Below are 22481 nucleotides of genomic sequence, written 5' to 3'. Positions count from 1 at the left end.
AAAAACAATAGCAGTTCTAGGTACTGGGTTTGTAGATAAAGCACTCAATCTTGCTTCGGTTGGTTTTTCCCCCCTTTCTTTTATGCTTAATTTGTATTGTATGGAGAAGAACCTCCAACTTACTACATAAATATGTTTATTTGTTTAGGCAATATCATACATGCATGATTGCATTTTGATATCCAAGAACCTAGAGTTTGGTAGTTAAATTAACCAAAATGATAAGCTACCCTAACTTTTGTTATATCAAAGAACCTAAAGCCAGTTATAATTACTCGCTCCTATTTTTTTGGTGCTATAAAAACTCACTTTTGTGAGTAATAACTCAAAAAGCAAATCGGGTATACAACATATCAATTGTATTTCATCTTTTAATGGAGTAGCTATCCTGAAAAAAAATATAAAAAATCCAGGTGAATCTTTATATTTTAAATAAAAATGAAACTTTTAATATTTAACTCAATGTTTTATGATTACCTAGAATATAGAGACAAACAAACTCATTAATCATTTGCTAATTAATTTGCCTTATTTTTTTTTTCTTTCCTTGTTTATTCTAAAAGAACGGGGATTATTATTGGGTTGATAACAAAGAGTTATGAAATTGGACTCAACCCTACCCACTACACAACTAAGACGTAATGTAAAGGAGCCAACTTAAGGTATATAGGACCCCTCGGCCAGTTGACACTGCAACCTTCCGCTTTCATTATTATTTGTACATCAATTTTGTGCGTCAGATCAAAGTGGAGAGTGATGCTGAACCTACCTAGCTAGCGATTACAAGGATGAAGAAGCACATGGTCCAAGTGATAAAGCTAATAGCTGAAGAAATTACTAGACAATTGTATATACATATATGTACGATCCTTTAATTAAGCTGCTCATGACTTTGGCTTTTCTCTACGGTTTTTTTTGTATTGGTTCTAGCAATTAAATGTAGTAGCTAGCATGTTGCAGATCAATCACACGCAGTAGCGTTCTTGTATACATTGCATCTAAGTATAACTTATACTTCGCATTCAGATAATAATTCTTGCTGGGAGAATGCAGAGAAAGACAATGAGGTGTTTTGTAAACAGAATGCTTTACATCAAGTGTGGTGAGAAAAATATAATAAAATGTTACTAAATATAATCCACGTTAGATGAACTAGGGTAAATTTATTCCCATTGTGATGTGGATTTGATTTGATTTTTTTATATTTTTTATTGGATTATTCAAGTGTGATGAGTCACACATTGGTTGATAATGAATTAAGTGAAGTGGATATAAAACATTGGTTGATAATGAGTTAAGTGAAGTCGATATAAATGAAAAGACCCAACAACTTAAGATTTTAGATTGAGATATGATATTAGACTCACTTGATATAGTGGTGTAGCCTTAAGCTTATTAATGATGGTCCCCTGCCATGGACTCCCATAATAAGAGTTCTCTCCCTCAAGTGTGAAACCCTTCATTGAACTCGACTCTGATAACAGCATCTGGTTGGATCCTACACCATATCACAAATATCGAAAACCTTAAGAAATTAAATTCATGGTTTCGTTCCCTTATATACACTTCATTTAATCTATTACTAACCAATTAATACATAACTCATCACGTTTGAATATTTCAATATTTTTACTTTTGAAAACAGAAGCAATTCCTTTGAAACCTGAAAAAGCATTGTACGTATGGTGTCTGCATATTTGGAAAGATGCTGGCTTATAGTTTGTGGCTTAATTCTGGGTTACTGGCTATTGCGCCCACTTCTGAGATGGCCCTGATTCTGATGCAAAAGATAAAAAGAGAGACGTGAAGGTGGAATCATCATGAATAGAGTTTGTTTGTGTCTGTGTGCCTTTGAGAGTGACCACTGAGTCTGTGACTGTCATTAACCCCTCTCAACAGTGGCACTGAAAAACATGCTCCTTTTCATTCACATTTATAAAGTCGCCAGAATATCTGATTCCTCTCTCTCTCTCTCTCAGTATAGGACCAACGTATTCAGTTTTTCCCTGAAACATTTAGTCTCTCTCTTTTTATTTTTGTTAGTACACTTCTTTAATGCTTATCAAATAGTGTTCTCCGTTTTCTGCCCTACCTGGCCTTCCCAACAATGATCTACACATACTCCAAACACATAATCCAAAACAACCAAAACTTTAGGATAGCAATTTTTCAGTGTTCTCGTGACCCTTATTCAATGCAATGCAGGAAAACCTACATTTATAATCACCATACATTATATTAGAATCATATCATTTTACAATGGTGTAATTTATATTTATTGATCTTGGTTATTCATTTTATTTATATCTAACAATTCTGATTTATCAAATATTTAAGCTAGTAGTTACAATTAAATCAATAATCAAGATTCGACGTGAGATTTTTTATTCTTACAACAGTCTATGAATAATATGTCCCATTATATTATATTATATACATAATGACTATATAATATAAATATACACACGCCATCATTACACCAAGGACGACATTATAATAGCTAGAAATTAAAGAATCAAAATATTAACCATATAAACTTGCGAAACCCTTTTTATCATAGTCTGCATTTATACCAAATTTAATTAACAAATAACATCGCACAAACTGCAAGTTACAGGAATTACAGTACTCTTTTCTCCGCCCCGCTATTAATCCCACTTACATAATCAACATCACTCACTTCACTTGGTATACCAATTCACAAAGATATATTAAGAGTTAAAAAATAAAAAAGGTATTAATTAACCCCATAAAGGTGGACAATATTGAAAAAACAAAAATAATACAGAGAGAAAAGATTATGATGATGATGATGATGATGATCATTAGTTCTTAGTTGTTTTTGCCATTATCGTTTTCTACCACGCCACCTTCTGTTGTTGTTATGGCAGAAGACATGTAGCTTAGAACCAAAGTAGTTTCATCCAGTGTTGTTGCGGTTCTTGCTTGAAATTGTTGTTTGCAAGCATGGCAAGTGATTTGAAGCAAAGTGGAACTTATCTGCTTCATTGCATGCTCTTTCAAAGCGTAGGCTTTGTCAAGTTCAGCTTGTGCTTGTTGTCTTATCCTCTTCGCGTTTGTGAACTCTTGTTCCGCTAGTTCAATCTGCTTCTTTGCTTGTTTCCTTGCTTCTTCAGCAAAAGCCTTCTCAGCCATGGCTATCCTCAAGTGTTCCCTTGCTTGTTCTTGAACCCTTATTGCAGCCATGCCAGAAGTTGGCTTCTCACTGCTGTTGCTGCTTTCTTTGGGTGATGAATTCCTATTTGATTCGTTTTTCTCACTGATATCTGATGAACCAATTGAGAGTTGTAACTGGGTGGAATGGTTCTCGTTATTATCTCTCTTTGGTGATAGTGATGCAGATGCTACATCAATAGGGTTTGAGGTGTTGGTGTTGTTGGTGGTTGAGAGTTGAAGTTCCAAGTTGGGGTGGAGTTTTATATTGTTCTTGGATGAGGTTTCAGCAAGAGTAGAAATAATAGGAGTAGGGTTCATGAATGTAGTTTCTGTTGGCTTTGGTATTACAAGTCTTAGTGGCCAAGGACCTGTGCTGAAATTGGTTTCACTTGAAGGGCTTGGGCTTGAAGCTGTTCTAGATAAGCATGCAGGTGGTGGTTGAAGTGGCTGAGTTTCTCGCCGGAGGTTCCCCATGTTGCAAGCATCTTGGTGCTCAATAAAGCTCTCCACCCTACATGGAAAGAAGAAGATGATGAGAAAGAACCATTCAAAAGGGTTTTCATTATTCTTGTGGGGGTGCATATGGTTATGAAGATGAGCATTATTATTATATAGAGTAAAGAGAGAAAAATATATATAAAAGAAAGAAAGAAAGAAAGAAAAGGAGACAAAGAAAAAGTGGGATGTAAAAAGTGATTGAAAAAGGTATCAGCTAGTTTTCAAATGGTGGGGAGGGGAAGAGGTACCATTTTCCACCAAATAAAAGGACAAAAGAAAGTCAAGAATTCATGCCGTTTTGAGATTTACTCAATAGTGCTCGTTGATGAAATTATACAATGTCAAAGGAGTGAATGATCATCACACAAACACAAAGATGTTTTTTAAGGTGTTGAAATGCAACAAGGATTTTGAGGCCAAAACACAAAACAGTTATATTCGACCAACGGAAAACGGAGCTTTGGAAACCGTGCTCCCCAACTGCTTAAAAAATAAAAAATTAATTATTATTTTTTTTGATGAAGGGTTCCATCAATCAAATAGTGAAATGGAACTTTTCTTTTTAATTATCTCCTCTTCTTTTTCCACCCCCCATTGTTTACTTTATATTCCATTCCAAAAAATATATTTCCCTTTTCCTAAGTCAAATCCTTATAGTAAAACAAGAGAGCTAGCATATTTTGCTCAATTGATAATTAATAATCATGGAATTTCCAATTGCTAAGGAAAAAAAAAGAAAAGAAACTTGTAGCACATGAAATAGAGGTTAAAAAAAAAAAAGGTTATCAAAATCCCAACACCATTTTTCTAATTAACCAATGAATTGAAATAGATCTATCTTATCTTTCACATATTGATTATCAAATTCTCAAAACCATAGAAAAAAAAAAAAATGATTAACCTTGAGAAAACGCGGCCACAATCACAGGAGTGGCCTCTGGTGCCACAAGTTTTGAGATGAGCTTTATAATCAGATTGAACAGCATAGCCTTTAGAGCATCTTTCACAAACCCATTGTTTGTGATTACTGTGTTTCCTTCTGAAATGCTTCTTAATACCAACAAGATCACCCAAAGCATGACATGGATCATGGTGCAAGCAAGTAGGTTCAGGGCACACAAACACTCTCTTCCTCACCACCGGTGTTTCCCTCTTCAATAGCTTCCACGGCACCTTGTGCCGCCGCCGGTGCATCTGAAGGTTCTGGTCCCTCTGGAATCCTTGGTTGCAGATCTCACATACATAACGATCTGATTCCAACAAAGTTTGTGGCGAGAGTGACACCACCTCTGCATCTGGATCTATTCAAATAATAACAATAATAATTAGCATCAAGTATATTAAATAAATTAACAACAATTAAGATATAGATATAAGTATATATATAACCATACCATATAATAATATATAGTTAAATATGAAAAATAAAAAATTGGAGTTATATAATTGTGGAACCTGGTGTTCCTGCAGGTCTTCTCTTTCTTTTATTGGTGGCAGTGGCATTCTCAGCGTTAGAAAAAGGCTCAGAAGTGGGAACTGATGATGGAGATAAGTTATTGGCTAACATGGTACTGTGTAGAAAAGTGTGAGTTATGTTATATCTTTGTATGATGATACTATTAGGCTAAGAAGAGAAGAAACCAGTACCTATGTTTATGTCTGTGGCTATGTTGGTGATAGAATTAAGGAAAGAAGAAATTAAGAGATTATGGAGAGGGAGAGGGTGTGTGTGAGTGTAGAAGAGAGAGATAGGGAGAGAGAGAGAGAGAGTCAGAGAGAGATGAAATGAAACAGGTACAAGGCCTAAGAGGAGGACATAGAGGAAGAGATAAAAATAAAAGCTCTTTCTTTCTTTCTTTCTTTCTTTCTAACTTTCTTCCTTTCGGTTTCCTCAGCTTTCTTTTAACTTGCTTTTAAACTTTCAGCTTTTTTGTTTTTGTTTTTTGGTATCAGCTTTCTCTCTCTTTCTCTCTCTGGGTTCTTCTCTTCCTTCCAACCCCCATCTTCAGCAGGGATTGTCTGTAATAGCCCTCCTTAATAAACTCTCGAAAAGAGAGACAGAGAGTGTGTGACCCAATCACAAAGCTCGAAACTTGATCCCACAAGCAGCTCAATGGGCTCCATAAGGAAGGAGAAAAAAAAAAAAAAAATTCCCCACAAGGAAACAAAACCCTCATAATTTAACATTTTTATGACACTGCTGTGTAATTATTTTTATTTTTTATCTCTTTAATGCAAGTTAGCTCTGATTATCGCATAAATTTTAACTTTTTGAGCTGTTTATGAAATTAATATCTAACTAGTCAGAGTTTAGTCATAGTTAAATCTCATATTTCTTCCAAAAAATGCTACAGAGTTCTTCTATTTTAATTAATAATCCCAAATTTGAGTTCTGGATATATAGTTATGTTAAAATTTGGTAGAAAGAGTTTTATTATTCTTATAATCATTGTTGTTAAAATCTCGATTTATCACTACGATTTTACGTTTTTGCGATTTTTTTTCATTAAAACGATTTTACTAATACTTCAAACGCTTTTACGATTTTTTTACATTACGATTTTACGTTTTACGATTTTTTAATCCCTTTCTGATTTTACTTAAGATCTCAATTTTAACAACATTGCTTATAATCTTGCCTAACTCGACAGAATTAGTGAATTAATTGATGAACTAGTTGAATTTTAAAAAATAAAATAAAAACCTCGCAATTTCATCACACAGTAAAATTTTTGCTTTGCATGCATAAATAGAGGCCAAGCCCCCCAATACACACGTAAGCTGCCTATTCTATCACTCTATCCTAGTTATATAGAAATAGAAATTTTTGGACAGAATTTCAGTTAGAGTTTATAAAGAATGAATGATGGTAATTGCAAAAAAAAAAAAAAAAAAGAAGAAGAAGAGAGAAAATTAACTATGCCAACTCATTCTAATAAAATTATGACTATTTAATATTTTTCATCCTTATTTGCTATGAGTCTCTCTTGAAAGTTAGAAGGGAGGGGGGAAGATATATAACTTTTATAGACCATAGTACCCATAGATGTAACTGTGCTGGCACTCTAATTAATTTGACTGGAAGCAGCTTTTATAAAGGTGATAATGAGGATGTGAAGTCACCCTCAAAGGGTATTGTAGTCAATGGGGGTCATAATTTTTTCTGCCGAAGATGCTTTGCTTTTTGGTAAACTGGGAGCATCACCTTAACAGTTGTGGGTTGAAATTAGAAAGATTGTCTCTTCTAGGTGAGGTTCGTAAGATTTTCAAGATTTTTGAAATGCCCCCCCGGCAATGTAATTATATCAAGTACGGCATGCAACGACCTTCATTTTTACCTTGAGTTCAAGAAGAGTGAGGCAAGAGAAAGGAGAAAAATAAAATAAAATAAAATAAAAAGAAACCTTGGTAATGTATAAATGGGATTGATCCATGTCACTGACTTTATTAATTAACAATATATTACGGCAAAGAAAAAAATTAACAATATACTCATAAAATTATGGAGGGCTCAAAGAAAAGTAAAAGTAAAAACGGATTTCTGACCCCATTTTTTAAAATTAATTACAAAAATATTGTTTTTTTTTTTTCAGATTCCTTCCCATAATGTTTTCGCAATACATATTGGTGCCGTGTACGTAGATTGCCCGCAAATATTGGTGCATATTACCTAGATTATGCCAACACGAGATGTACAATCATATACTTCATTCTCATTATACATTAATCTGGAACAGTGACCAAAATGTCACTGTTCATCAAATTTTTTATCTAAATGCCACGCGAATAACGTTATTTCCCAATATGCCACGTGGGCAAATTCACTCGGCACTGTAGTGAACTCTGTTTGCTGACGTGTCACATTTTTAGTGGACACCAAATTCGCTACACGGGGTAGCGAACTTGGTTGAAATACATATTCCAACCAAGTTCGCTACCCAATGTACCAAACTTGGTGCTTTTTTTTTTACTTGGTACATATCCACTAGAAACGTGACACGTCAGCAAACAGAATTCGCTACAGCGCCGAACGAACTTGCCCACGTGACATATTGGGAAATAATACTGTTCGCGTGACACTTAGGTAAAAAACTTGGTGAAAAGTGACATTTTGGTCGGTGTTCCCATTAATCTTTTAAATAGGCACTTACGATATTCGTCTATATTTTCTTCAACATATGGATTTTTATTTTTATTTTGAGACATCATATTGAATTTGATGCAAATGAAGCTATGCACGTTGAGGAACTTTTGAAGTTGATTAAGATTAACTTTGATTTCACGCCAACGACACTGTTGTAAGTTGTAACTGGCTAGAGATTGTGTTATTGCATAGTTGACTGTACGTGTATTTAACATTTAGTATGTTTAGTTAAAATTATACTTCTAGCTTTTTTTGAAAGAAAGCAAATTAATCGTACGTGTGAACTAGGTCGATACTCCGATTAATGTCATTGTTGTAACTAGAGCTTACATTTGTATTGTATTATTGCATAAGTGATCATATGTATTTGATGAGAAAAAGGAGTTCAAAATGAAGTAGTTGCCTTCTTTGTCCCATTGGTGAAAATTATTTTCATCACTATTACGTTTGTTACCTTCTTTGTCCCATTGGAAATAAAAAACTCACTACTAGTCGATGAGGATTGGCACAATTGGTTGAACCTTTTGCCCACGTTAATCGTGATTTGGGTTCAATTCTCAGCTCTCCCTCGGACATTTTTCGACAATATTAGAGTACTCTAAAATTTTAATTTGTTTGGATATTTTGGTAAAATTAATGTAACCCAAGGAAACTAAGGCCGCTGATAATCCATAGTTGTCAAGATTTTAAATTTAACTAAGAAATAATGCGGAATTGAAGTTTGTGTTGATTTCATATACATTAATCCACAAAATTCGTGTGGATATATCGCTCAGCATGTGCTTGGGCGGAGAGGTTCGTCTTCTTTATCCCAAGAGCCCCACTTTCCAATCATCTTCAGAATGAAGAAATAAAACAAGTCAAGAGCAAAATCATTAAGTAAAGTACATGAAATTTTGGGATGTTTCATACCTAAAGATTTTTTTTTTCCATTTCTATAATGAGCTTTAAAACACACAAAAAATATAGGACAAGGTAGGATTGAAGAGGATATTTTTACTCTCAAAATATTTTATTATGTGAATAAAGTGCAGAGAAGATGGATAGAAAAAAAGTTTAATGACATGAAAATTATTATTTTATGAAATTTTAAATCTTTGTAATTAGTTGAAAAAATTATAAACAAACAATGCTAATTAAAAACACAATATGTACAACGAAATGAAATATTATTTAGACGTGTAATATAAAGGAATTAGAGAAACTTTTTTGTTTTTTCAGTCAACGAAAGAGTAATAATTTTAAGAGAAATTCGTGATTATGTACCAAAAAAAGAAAAAAAAATTACGCATTATTTAAGTAAGAAAAGTTATTAATTTGTATACTATTCAATGTGTTTCACCTTAGTTATAGAAATAAAAATTAGTTAAAGTAGAAAATAATAATAACTCACAGAACTGATGTATTACTTAATGATATAGAGCGGAATATATATATATATATATATATTTTTGAATCGAGAGAACAGCTAAGAATTTTAAATGTCCCTTCACTAACATACCATGCTTTATTGGCCTTTAACATTCTGTCAAGAAGAGATTTAAGAAATTCTTAAATTTTCAGAGTAAGACATTTCTTTTGGGCTATGTTATTGAATATGTTCCCTTTAAAATTAAAAAAAAAACATTAAATTGAGAGATGGTATAATTTTTTATTTTTTGGATACAAATGGTGGCACTAAGATTGGAACCTATAACCTCATGTAAACTATCTAAATCCCTCACCACCAGACTAATCCTAGTGATGTATAGTTAATATAAGTATGGTAGCACATATTTAATTAATGAAATAAATTTAGGAAGTTTTATGTTTTCAAGGAAATGAAAATCTCTCAATATTTATCATTTACTAGAAGGTCTTGTTTTATATAAAAAACATAAAAAAAAAGTAAATTTTTTTTATATAAAAATAATAATAGTTGTTTATTATGTCTTTTTCTCTCATGTCATGAGTAACATGAAACTATACATCTCATTAGTAATGTAAATGAGCCACAAAACCTATTAAAAACCTATGGCTCGGCCTACACCTAACATAATATATTCAATGAAATAGAACATGTTATATCCTTAGAAAAAAGTCTGTTTATATAGACCTGATTTAATATATTCAATAAAATAGAACATTCTAAAGCCTTAAGAAAAAGACTATTTAGAATATAAGTAACATCCAGTCGCTTACAGGATCAATAATTGTTTTCACCAACCAACACAATATTTTTCAATGTACTTTGTCCCCACTCACACACTTTCTGAGAAACTTCTCAGTAGGTCACCCATCACAAAATTGCTCCAAGTCAAGCTTGCTTAACTATAGAGTTCTTAAATTATTGGCTACCGAAAAGTAAATGCATCTTGTTAGAATAAGTAGTATCTATTAATTCCTTTAAGGTATCCTCAACTGTACAGTCTCGTACATGCACAGCCTCTGGATCCCCCTCGTTCAGGTGTTGATTTGATTTATTTATATACCTCTCTAGCTGAAAGCCTGCTGTAACACCCCGTGTATACCCGGTTTGTTATTATGTCATCGTATTAAGCTACGCTTAATTAAAATTGAGGAATAAATTTTTCTTTTCAATTATGACGTCATTAATATTAACCAAGTTGATTACTTAGTTCCTTTTCAAAACATCGCCTGTATGTAAATTGCAATCAAGCTAAATACACTGAATAACCTCAATATATAAATAACTGTGAGTATCTAAGTCACGGAACTACAACACGTAATCCGGACAATATCTTGATACATTAGACAACTCAGATAAACTCAAACATAACAGAAATCAATGTGATATGGAAAACCCTCATGCTCACCAAATAAGGCAACAAAGTCCAACAGTGTCTCAACAACAACAACATGATAATAAATATAAAGCAGGTCAGCATCTAAGCATATCATCATAAAAGCATAATCTCAACTCAGCTCCGGCCTCCTGCCGCCCGAGGTCTCAACCCCCGAGTAACCTGAACCTGAAATATGTGCCCCAAACGTGGGGTGAGATCTCTAAACACAAATCTCAGTAAGACAAGGGGTCCTCAAGGATTTCTCCACCCCAAGCTCACTTACATGTGCAATATAAGTTCTAAAAGCAGTAAATCAGTATAAGTTCCAAAATCAGTGCAATGCAGCAGAATACTCATGTCATGTGTGTCAACTATTCTACTGGCCAGAGAAATGCAGGATTTACATACGTCTATTACCTACATTTAGTGCAAGTCACTACTTACACCCACCCACAGAATCACCCTATAGCATGTCTCATACATACACAGGCTTACCGTCTAGATGGAACAACACATGCATATTATAAGCACTTGCACATAACAACTCAACAACATTTTCAAAATCAATACATGAAAACATATCATGCATATAAACCCTCCCCCCATGGGGTATGGTGGAACCAACAATGGCTAAACCGAGGACACAAAAGCTTACCTCGCAAGCTAACTATCCAATCAAGAGTCCAACCAAGTTTAAGGTCCACAAACAGCACTCTCACAGTCTGTTTATACCAATAATCATATCAACAATCATAGTCTGCAAGAATATGGTATAAAGACAACACTTTTCTTTTACGTTTCATGTATTTAGGCTTCTCACAAAGCCATAAGCCTTTAATCCCATTAATTCTGTCTTAGATAATTATTACAGAGGTTCAACTTAACCAATCATGGGTCCACAAACCCATGATACAGTTCTGTTAGAACAGAACAGTCACTGTCTCGAAATTCCCAGAATATCCGGATATTTGTCGGGGACATATCCGGATATTCATATCCGGATATCACAAGTCCCATATCCGGATATCAATATCCAGATATCATATTTGGATATGTCGCGACAGAATGCAGTTTCTGCATTTCGTGAGATATCACTCCCAAGTCTCAACTTTTAACCCATTAGGACATCCAAGTATGCATTTTTATTCACTTTTAAGTTCATGTTCAGGTTGGTTACCTATTTAACTCTTTAACATTCCGAGACTCAACCTTTAAACAACTAATACTCATGAGCAAGGTGATGGTGCTTACCCAAAGGCTCAAAACAACAAGCACAAGGGCTCTTGGAGCTCACAAGTTGTAACATCCCAAGAGCTGGCAAGGGCAGGGAGTGATCGTCGGTGCGAAAGGGCACGGACAATGAGCGGCTCATGCCAAATCTTGCAGCTTGGGGGTTCATGAATGAATCGAATCAACACCCGAAAGAGAGGGATTCCAGAGACTGTGCTGGTATGGGACGGTACAGTTAGGAATGACTTATAAGAATTAATTGGTACTACCTATACTAACAAGATGCATCTACTTTTCGGTAGCCCGGATCAGAAGAACTCCACAGTTAAGCGTGCTTGACTTGGAGCAATTCTGGGATGGGTGACCTCCCGGGAAGTTTTCCCGGGAAGTGTGCAAGTGAGGACAAAGCACACTGAAAAGTCTCGTGTTAGTGTGTGGGGACAGTCATTGATTCTTGCAAGTGGCCGGGCGTTACAAGTGGTATCAGAGCAGGACCTCTCTTCCAGTACGGTGTGGTTCGAGGACGAACCAGACGGAAGCTGGGGAGCATGTAACATCCCAAGAGCTGGCAAGGGCGGGGAGTGATCGTCGGTGCGAAAGGGCACAGACAATGAGCGGCTCATGCCAAATCTTGTAGCTTGGGGGTTCATGAATGAATCGAATCAACACCCGAAAGAGAGGGATTTCAGAGACTGTGCTGGTATGGGACGGTACAGTTAGGAATGACTTATAAGAATTAATTGGTACTACCTATACTAACAAGATGCATCTACTTTTCGGTAGCCCGGATCGGAAGAACTCCACAATTAAGCGTGCTTGACTTGGAGCAATTCTGGGATGGGTGACCTCCTGGGAAGTTTTCCCGGGAAGTGTGCGAGTGAGGCCAAAGCGCACTGAAAAGTCTCGTGTTAGTGTGTGGGGACAGTCATTGATTCTTGTAAGTGGCCAGGCGTTACACAAGTCAGCTCCAAGGTGCTGACTCCAAGGGTACACGAAAATGATGATCAAAGGTTGATATTTTACTCAAAATATGGCTCCTTTGAAGCTCAAAATTCCATCACAAAGGCTCCCACCACATAAACCAACAAGTCAGCTCCCACACCTCACACTTAGCAGCTGAAACTCAGAAATGGAGTAGCCTCACAAGCACCCAAGGCTTGCTCCCACTTATACAAGGTATTGTGGTGAAAGATTGATAACTCTCCCAAATGAGAGTTAAATTGTTATTTTAATGATGAATTTGTTGCATAAATTCTATATAAGTTGACCTCTTTGCATGATGATTGAGCTAATTATTGTATATTTATGATTAAGTGCTTTGAGATGACTAAGTATCGAAAATAAGACAATGTCCCTTGATTTTGTGTAAGAAAAGATGACTTGTTGAATGTTTGTCTTCGCAGGGAAAATAGACGTAAGAATGTTGTAGCAGAGAAGCAGACGAAGTAATGATATAGCAAGCGCTATAGTGAACATCCCAAGCGCTGACGAGGGCGGGGAGTGATCGCCGGTGCGAAAGGGCATGGACAAGGAGCAGCTCCTGGCAGGCTTCCAGCGACGGAGTACATGAATGAATCGAATCAACACCCAAAAGAGAGAGATTCCAGAGATTGTGCTGGTATGGAATGGTACAGTTGGGAATGGCTTATAAGAATAAATTGGTACTACCTATACTAACAAGATGCATCTACTTTTCGGTAGCCCGGATCGGAAGAACTCCATAGTTAAACATGCTTGACTTGGGGCAATTCTGGGATGGATGACCTACTGGGAAGTTTTCCCAGGAAGTGTGCGAGTGAGGAAAAAGCACACTGAAAAGTCTCGTGTTAGTATGTGGGGATAGTCTTTTATTCTTCAAGTGGCCGGGCGTTACAAGTGGTATCAGAGCAGGGCCTCTCTTCCAGTACGGTGTGGTTCGAGGACGAACCAGGTGGAAGCTGGTGGGCATGTAACATCCCAAACGCTGACGAGGGCGGGAAGTGATCACCGGTGGGAAAGGGCATGGACAAGGAGCAGCTCCTGGCAGGCTTCCAGCGACGGGGTACGTGAATGAATCGAATCAACACCCGAAAGAGAGGGATTCCAGAGACTGTGCTGGTATGGGACGGTACAGTTAGGAATGGCTTATAAGAATTAATTGGTACTACCTATACTAACAAGATGCATATACTTTTCGGTAGCCCGGATCGGATGAACTCCATAGTTAAGCGTGCTTGACTTGGGGCAATTCTGGGATGGGTGACCTCCTGGAAAGTTTTCCTAGGAAGTGTGCGAGTGAAGAAAAAGCACACTGAAAAGTCTCGTGTTAGTATGTGGGGATAGTCATTTATTCTTCAAGCGGCCGGGCGTTACATATAGCATGACAGCATGGACAAAGGGACAACCGATCTTTTGAATTTCAGAAGTTAGTTATTCCCCAACAATGCACCAGCAAGAAAGAAAAGTTTTTGAAGATTTAATTCAGAAACCACAAGAGTCAAAGACAAATTCAAAGATTGAATCTTATCCAAATCCCAAAGAACAAGGACAACAACCTTGATTCAGTCAACAACATTGACACAAGAAATCCAAGAAGATAGAGATCTTATCCAAATAAGTGCCAACAAATCCAAAAATCCCAAGGAACAAGGACAACAAACTCAGCTCATATTCGGTCAACAACAACATTGGCACAAGGATTCCAAGAAGATCAAGATTTTATCCAACAAGTGCCAACAGCCCAAGAATCTAGGGATACGATAAGGCTGCAGCAACAAGATTCATGGATTTTCACTCCTAACCCTAAAGTCCAATTATCCAACCACTTTTCCTATTTAAAGCGGAGAAACAGTTCGGAACAAAGCGAGAGAGAGGTCAGAAAGGCAAGAAAGAAGGGAAGGGAAGAATGTAGTACCCCTCCCACGTTTTAGAGAGAGAAAGTAAAGTTCTTGGAGGAGGAAGAGCTGCTGGAGCAGTGCTGGAGCAAAGCAGTGACGACGTTTTCCTACAGTATTCGTTTCCATCTTCTTTTCTGTTTTCCAATGAGTTCTTTATTTCTTTTCTCTATTTTATTTAATTCCATTATGAGCTAAATTGCTCTATAGGTTAGGTGATAAAGTACCTATGCTGTAACATTGAGATGTATGCCTACACTTTGTTTTTATTAATGTTTAATTAGTTATTCAACGAGTTTGCTTATTCTTATTCATGTGTGCATGTCGAGAGATACATATGTGATATTGAGGAGGTTGGGGCCGAGAGGTTTCCTGAATCCAGACCCTTGTTGAATTGTGTAGATTAATTAGGTTAAGAAAGTTAACTTGATTAAGTTGTGGGCAGAGAGATCATTCACACCACATAGCCATTGAACTTGAACTTTAACAATTCAGTAATTAGTTTGGCCATAGAGATGTGGGAATTAATTATTGGGTATATATGTTAGGTTGGCCAAAAGCCCCAGCATACCTTAGTGTTCGGTTACTAATTAAGCATTAATATAGCTTCGTTAAAGCATCGTTTCGGTATTGCTGTATCAGGGAAATTGAATCTGCCTATATCTCATCCATCATCTTAATACCTTTAAAATTAGTTTACTGTTTTCTTAGTTTAATTATCTTTTATTTTACAAACTCAACCATAAAAATTAATCATTTTCTAGTTTCTTTACTTAAATAATCATTGCTTTATAAATCATCTCTATGGGAACGATACTTGGACTCACACATCCCTTTATTACTTGTGATACGTGCACTTGCGTATTTGTGTGATTGATTTAATTGATTGCAAATTGCAAAGAACAAGAAGAAAAATGCTCTCTTGGAGGTTTCTATAGAGGAAGAAGAGGGTGGCAAGGGTGGCAGCCTCAAACTCAGAAAATTCTTTCCTTTTATTTTATTTTTCGCAACACTTTGCCGGTACGCGCTTTTACGTAGCCAGTATCAGTTCTGGCACCAGTTCTCATTATTTTGACCTGAAACTTGTTATGCTAGTTGTAAGAACCCGCACCGCTAAATTAGGAATCTAATTAATTAATTATGATAATAATGTGATAATTCCATAATTGACCCTAATAATTATGAGAAGGCTTAAATAATTATGGTAAGTGACTAATAATGTGGAAAGTCGCTTTTCTGACGAAAAGTGCAGATACCGGTTTTGCTCCACGGTATAAATGCGTACCGATGAAGTATCCCGAAAAATTATGAAAAGTATGTATATGCCACTAGAATAATATATAGGACTAGCATAACAAGTTTCAGGTCAAAATAATGAGAACTGGTGCCAGAATTGATACTGGCTATGTAAAAGCGCGTTCCGAAAAAGTACTGCGACAAATAAAATAAAAATATGAAAATCCTAGAAAAATGGCTAGGTTCATAATCCCAAGTTTGGGATTAAAATGATAAGTGTAGCTATTAATGCTAATACTGTGAAATTAACTTAATTCGCTTATAAATACAAACTTTGGCACAAAAACCTAGGGCTGCTGATTTGGTCTACATAGTGTTCTTTGTGCTTTTTGTTTCTGAACTTCACTCGCCTCTCCCAAAGCTCGAGCCTTTGGTGTGTAAAGCTCTCAAGGCACCATTTTTACTCTTGATTTCTTCTCTATACTTTTGTAAACACTTGAGTGATGGCCTTGTGAGGAGGATAGACACCTCCCTTTTGAGTTGTGGCATCTGTTTGTGAGAGTGAGTGGCTGAGTTCTTTAGGTGGTTGTGAGGGAGTCATTTTCTTAGCACTTGGTGCTTCAAGAAACCATTTTGATGGAGAAAGGTCCAAGCTTGAAGTGCATTTTCGTAGCTTTGGAGTGGCTGAACCATAGTGCTGTGTAGAGGGCTCCTAATCTGTCTCATTTTCTGAGTTTTGAGCACTTGAGGTATACCATGATCACCTCTTTGGTATTTTCATGATTTTAGCTTGTTTAATCCATTAAAAAGTGAAACTTGAACCATTTAAGCTAAAGGCTGGTAATTGATATGCGTTCAGCATATAAGGAAATCTAAGCCAAAAAGAGAAAGAATGTGATTAAGTCTTAAGGAAAAAGGGAAATAATCATTGTTGATCTGTCAAATTCTTAATCAGAGATTGCATACTGATTTTATGTTGATTTCGTAGGAAAAACAGACAAATTGAGCTAAAGAAGAAAAGTTAAACTGAAGGCCCACGCTCACAGTGTGGATATGACGCTCATAGCGTGAAGGGAGCCTTTCAGGCAGAAGCTACCACGCTACTAGCATGGGAACCACGCAGTAGCGCCAGAGATCAAATTCAGGCAGAAGCTACCACGCTAGTAGCGCCAGACCCTCAAAAAGCCCACGCTTGCAGCGTGGAAACCACGCTAGTTGCGTGGTGCTCCAGGATTATAAAATAAAACTCCCACGCTCACAGCATGGTAACCACGCTAGTGGCGTGGGAGGTGCGGACAATCAGCATTAAATCCTTTTTAAATCAGAGACAAGATTACAGTGAGATGTGGAAAAGATTAGATCAAGATTCTCCACCAGGTCAAAGACTCTATAAATAGAGACTCAGACCTCAAGAGAAAAACACTTTTGCATGGGAGAAATTGCGAGCAACAGGAATCGGAGCGAGCTTTCGGTGCCTGAAGAATCAAGATTTCTTCTTCCATTCTTTCCGGTTAATTTTAGTTTTATGAATTCTTTTGAATATCTTGTTTTGTCAGACATGAATATGTCTGACTAGTCCTTTTATATTGTGATAAGGGTCACAACCCTTGATGTGAACCCCTTGTATTTTGGTTAAGTATATGGTTAATTATTTCAATTGAATTTATTTTACTCTGTTCTTCATCCATAATTCTTTTAGAATTCGCGACTATATTAGGATTGCGAGGGTTAGAGTTTTCAATAGGAATATTGGGATTCTAATTCCTGACAAAGGGTAAGATAACTGTTCATGTATGCACTAGGGATAGGCTAGATGAACTGCACACGTGGAAAATTCACTGGGCTTAAAGATTAACTTGAAAAGGGATTTCTAAGAGATTAGGACTGCAATAGGGTTAATAAGGTTAAGATCACTAAGGGATTAGGGCTTAACTAATTAATTATAGATGGTGAGTTGTTTGATCAATTGGGTAATTAAATATAAATATTAATCAATATTACAAGGTGGGGATTGAAAAGGTGTTGGCGTCCTTTACTGCAATAGTTTTCTTTTAATATTTTTCTCAAATCTCAACCTTTTACTTTAAAGTCTTCAAACTTCTCTTTGAATTGTTCACGAAATATTGAATAGTTCATAATTGTCACAACACAATTATTTCAAAAACATCTTCTTCTTTTTTTTGATAACAAAACATCTTTTTTTTAATCCAATAAGAAAGGAATAGTTAAAATTAAATCTGGTGCCTCAATCCTCGTGGGACGATATTCTTACTCACTTTTTATTACTTGGTACGATCGGTGCACTTGCCGATTTTACGCAACAAGTTTTTTGCACCGTTGCCGGGGATTGACTACGCCTAATTTATTTTTAACTTTTGAATTTCTTTATTGGATTTTGTTTGTTACTGACCTTTTTGTTGTAGTTTATGCGAGGTAAAGTTCATCGAGATTCTTTACAGTTTGATCCAGAAATCGAGAAAACTGCAAAGAAAAATCGGAAGCAAGCCAAGCAAAGAAAGCAAGAAGAATCTTCAGGTTCAAAGCCACACAAAGAATTAGTGATGGCAGCTAATAATCAACCTCCGCCTCATCCACCCCCCAGAGGAGAGTTGATGGAGTCAATTCTAGCTCCCATGTTCACTAGGCCGAACTCTAGCATTGTCAGGCCACAGATAGATGCCAATAACTATGACATCCAACCATCTCTGATTACCTTGGTGGAGAAGACTCCTTTCGGTGGAGAGGATTACGAAGATCCTCACGACTTTATGGACAGATTTCTGAGAATCTGTGACACCACTAAGCATCATGGGGTGTCTGATGATGCAATCAGACTTCAGCTGTTTCCTTTTGCATTAACCGGAAAAGCCCTCAGATGGTTGGATAGACAAGCCCCCAATAGCATCATAACGTCGGAGGATTTGGCTGCTAAATTCTTTGCGGAGCACTTCTCCAGGGAAAAATACAACAAGTTGGTGAATGAGATCACCAACTTCACTCAACATCTGGGAGAAACTTTATGTGCAGCTTGGACCAGGTTCCAAGAATTGATCAGGAAGTGTCCCCAGTATGACTTGCCGGAAGGAAAGAAGGCCAAAGTCTTCTATAACGGAATGACACCGGAATCCAGGATGGTGGTCAATGGTGCAGCTGGAGGAACCATAGCAGGGAAGACAACAGCTGAAACTTTAGAGTTAATCGACAACATGGCAAGAGTTGATAATGCTTCGACGGAAGTTCATCCAGTTCAACCCAAGAAGGGAATTTAACAACTGGGGAATAATGATGCGTCACTAGCTGAGCAAAAGGTGATCTCACAACAGCTAGCCAGTCTGAACGCCAAGCTAGATAGAATGCAGATCTCATCTAAAGTTAATGTATTCAACTGTGAGTATTGCAAAGAGCCACATGAGACTAATGAGTGCCCTACATTCAATGGAGCTGAACCATTCCAAGTCAATGGAGTGTGGTATGATCAAAGGCCACCACAGGATACTCAAAGTTACCAGAGAAATCAGAATGGAGGCCAAGGGAACAACTTTCAAAGGAGGAATCAAGGGAGTAGCTTGGATTATAAATCCAACAACTATCTGCAACCTCCTCCTCTGCCACAAAAAGAGCCATCCGAATTGGAGAAAGCAATGATACAACTGGCCAAGACCACTAATGATCCCATAATTGAGACAAGAGCCTACCACAAGAACCAGGATGCTTCCATCCGAAACTTGGAGAGTCAAATAGGTCAGTTGTCTAGGCAGTTGGCTGAAAGAGCTCAAGGACAGTTCCCAGGAGATACAATTGTGAATCCAAAGGCAGACTGCAAGTCCATTGTAACCAGGAGTGGGATTGTGATCACTCCTCAAGATAAGCCAAAATTGGTTCAGCATGAGAAAGAAGAAGAAGCACCTACCAGTGAAAAAGAAGAACCTGCAAGGCAAGACAAAGAAGAAGCAAAGGAGAAAGCTGTTGAAGCTCCAAAGCAACCGATGGAATTTTCTCGTTTTGAGAAACCTCTGTATCCTATGAAGCTCAAGCAACAAGCCCAGAAGCAAAAATATGCCAGGTTCTTAGATATATTTAAAAAGTTACAAATTAATATTCTTTTTGCTGAGGCTTTAGCTAACATGCCTAATTATGCTAAATTCATGAAAGATTTATTGTCTATAAAGCATAAGTTGCAGGATTGTGAGACAGTAGCACATACTGAAGAGTGCAGTGCCATCATACAGAAGAAGTTCCCACCAAAGCTTCAAGATCCTGGGAGTTTCAACATCCCAATTGCGGTAGGAAACACTAATGTTGGTCGGGCACTATTTGACCTTGGAGCAAACATCAACTTGATGTCATTGTCAATATGCAAGTCATTGGGAATTACTGAGTTGAAGCCAACCATGGTCTCTCTTTAGCTTGCTGACCATTCTTTGAGGAGACCTAATGGAATCATAGAAGATGTTCTTGTTAAAGTTGACAAGTTCATCTTCCCTGCTGATTTCATCGTGCTAGACATGGAGGAAGAGAGTGAAATGCCCCTTTTGTTGGGTAGACCGTTCTTGGCCACAACTCGAGCTATGATTGATGTAGAACAAGGAAAGCTCGAGTTGAGGATGAATGATGAGAAAATCACTATCAATGTTTTCGATGCTATGAGAATCTCTCTGATCATAGTGATTGTTTCAAACTTGAAGTGTTTGAAGAGGTGGTTATGGAAGAGAAAAGTGATTATCAAGAGCTTGAAGAAGAGTTGAAGGCTCTAGATGAAGCTGCTCCAGAAGAAGACCGAGCAACTGTCTTTGAGGTACTAGAAAAGAAAGAAGATGACTCAGCTACATTGGTACCAAAGGTGGAATTAAAAGAGTTGCCTGAAACTCTTAAGTATGCTTTCTTGGGAGACGAAGAACAACATCCTATTATCATCAATAAGGAAGTCCATGAGCAGCATAAAGAAAGAAAGCCAAAGGTTAAAATGGAAAAGCCCAAGAGTAAGAAAAAGCATGTAAAGACTAAGTTCAAAGTTCCTGAGAACTCTCATCCTCATCCACATGCATATGATCATGGAAGGAAACAATACTGGATCAAGAAGATTGGGTCATCAATGGTAGCAGGCTTCCAACCACCATAAATCACAAGGGGTACGTCAGGCTCGTGACGTTAAACAAACGCTAATTGGGAGGCAACCCAATAGTTGTTTTTCTGTTTTTATTTTATTTTATTTATTTTCTTTTCTTTTCTTAGGATAGTTTAATTTTAATAAGTCAAGTGGTGAATTAGTGACCATATGGAAAAATTTTAAATCTGGAAATTGACGCTGTCAGCGTCAACTTGGCGCTAGTGACGCCACAAGACTGAAAAGAGACAGTGAGTTTCGCGCTCCCAGCGTGAAATCCACGCTCTCAGCGCCACTGATCAAAAAGTTCCAGTGAGCTCCGCGCTCACAGCGTGAACTCCACGCTGTCAGCGCCAGTGTCCTCACTATTTATCTTGACTTTAGAATTTTTTGTTTTGCTGTTTAGAGATTATAGTTTGATTATTTCCTCCTTTTACATACTGAGTTTATTACTATTGATGTTTAACAAGTGTGTGTATTCCACCTGGCAGAATTAGCTTCTTCGACAAGTATAGTTGTTGCTGAGGACAGCAACGTTCTAAATCTGGGAATTGTCGCATACTGTATGCGAGACTTGCTAAATACTGCGAAACTACACCACGGAAAAGACGTCTAAACAGAAATTTTTCTGAAAAAGGGGAAATATTTTAACCTTCAATTTTTATTTTTATTTTTATTTGTTGTTTTTAGTTAGATTCAATTTTTAAAGAAAAAGAGAAAAAATTTAGAAAATTCCTAAACAAGCAGTCCCAGAGTGTTCTAAGCTTACTCAGTAAATAATTAGATTGAGTTGGATGAAGCATTATATCTGTGAGCAATTAATTATTTTAATCTGAGAATGATGACTGCTCGTTTTTATAACTGTTTTGGTAGAAATTTTTGGTTAATGCTTGATGTGAAACTGTGAATTAAGATTCTAGTTTGAATTATAACTGTGTGGATTTGAGCCTAAACATAAATTTTTTTAGAGAGGCCTCACTGTAGTAGTTTATAGAACTTGAACTGTTTCTCTGGCTTACGTGCTTTACTGAAATGATAAAGGTATTTTTATTCTTGTTAACTTAGAGCCAAACAGCCTACCCATAAGAATTTCCATTGTTAAGCCCCTTTGAGCCTTAAACCAGTTCATTCAAACCTGATGAAAATTAATTAATCATGTTCCTCTTGACACACTTTGAGAGATTGAATGCTGATCAAAGAAGAAAAGTCAAATTATTTCTCAAAAGGAAAAGTTAAGTAGCTGAACAAGGAAAAGAAGAGAAATTACAGCTCAAAAGAGAAAAGAAAGAAAACATCTGCAAACAAAGAAAGAAAAAGGTAGTGAAGAAAGGGAAAGAATCCTAAGTTTGTAAAATGAGGCAAAGACTAGAAGAGAAGGAAGTATTGTCAAAATCAGTATTTTAATCTCTCCAATCAGCTTCTGACCAAAAGAT

At 36.8% G+C, this 22481-nt stretch overlaps 1 protein-coding gene across 1 annotated transcript; it reads right to left on the bottom strand.

Moving 5' to 3' along the window:
* Positions 1 to 2535: 2535 nt before the first annotated feature.
* LOC133313589 (zinc finger protein SHOOT GRAVITROPISM 5-like) lies at positions 2536 to 5639 on the bottom strand. The gene is made up of 3 exons (XM_061514988.1): positions 5131 to 5639; positions 4577 to 4976; positions 2536 to 3688 (listed from the first exon to the last, which is right to left on the bottom strand). The coding sequence occupies exons 1-3, from the start codon at positions 5240 to 5242 to the stop codon at positions 2833 to 2835; spliced, it is 1368 nt and encodes a 455-aa protein (XP_061370972.1). The 5' UTR covers positions 5243 to 5639; the 3' UTR covers positions 2536 to 2832.
* Positions 5640 to 22481: the final 16842 nt, after the last annotated feature.

The sequence above is a fragment of the Gastrolobium bilobum genome, unplaced genomic scaffold (assembly GCF_033153095.1).
Source record: "Gastrolobium bilobum isolate Gb01-03AN ecotype WA unplaced genomic scaffold, APGP_CSIRO_Gbil_v1 utg25524, whole genome shotgun sequence".
Classification (NCBI taxonomy): Eukaryota; Viridiplantae; Streptophyta; class Magnoliopsida; order Fabales; family Fabaceae; genus Gastrolobium; species Gastrolobium bilobum.
Note: the sequence above shows the minus strand (reverse complement) of the source record. Positions and strands in the feature narration are given on the sequence as shown.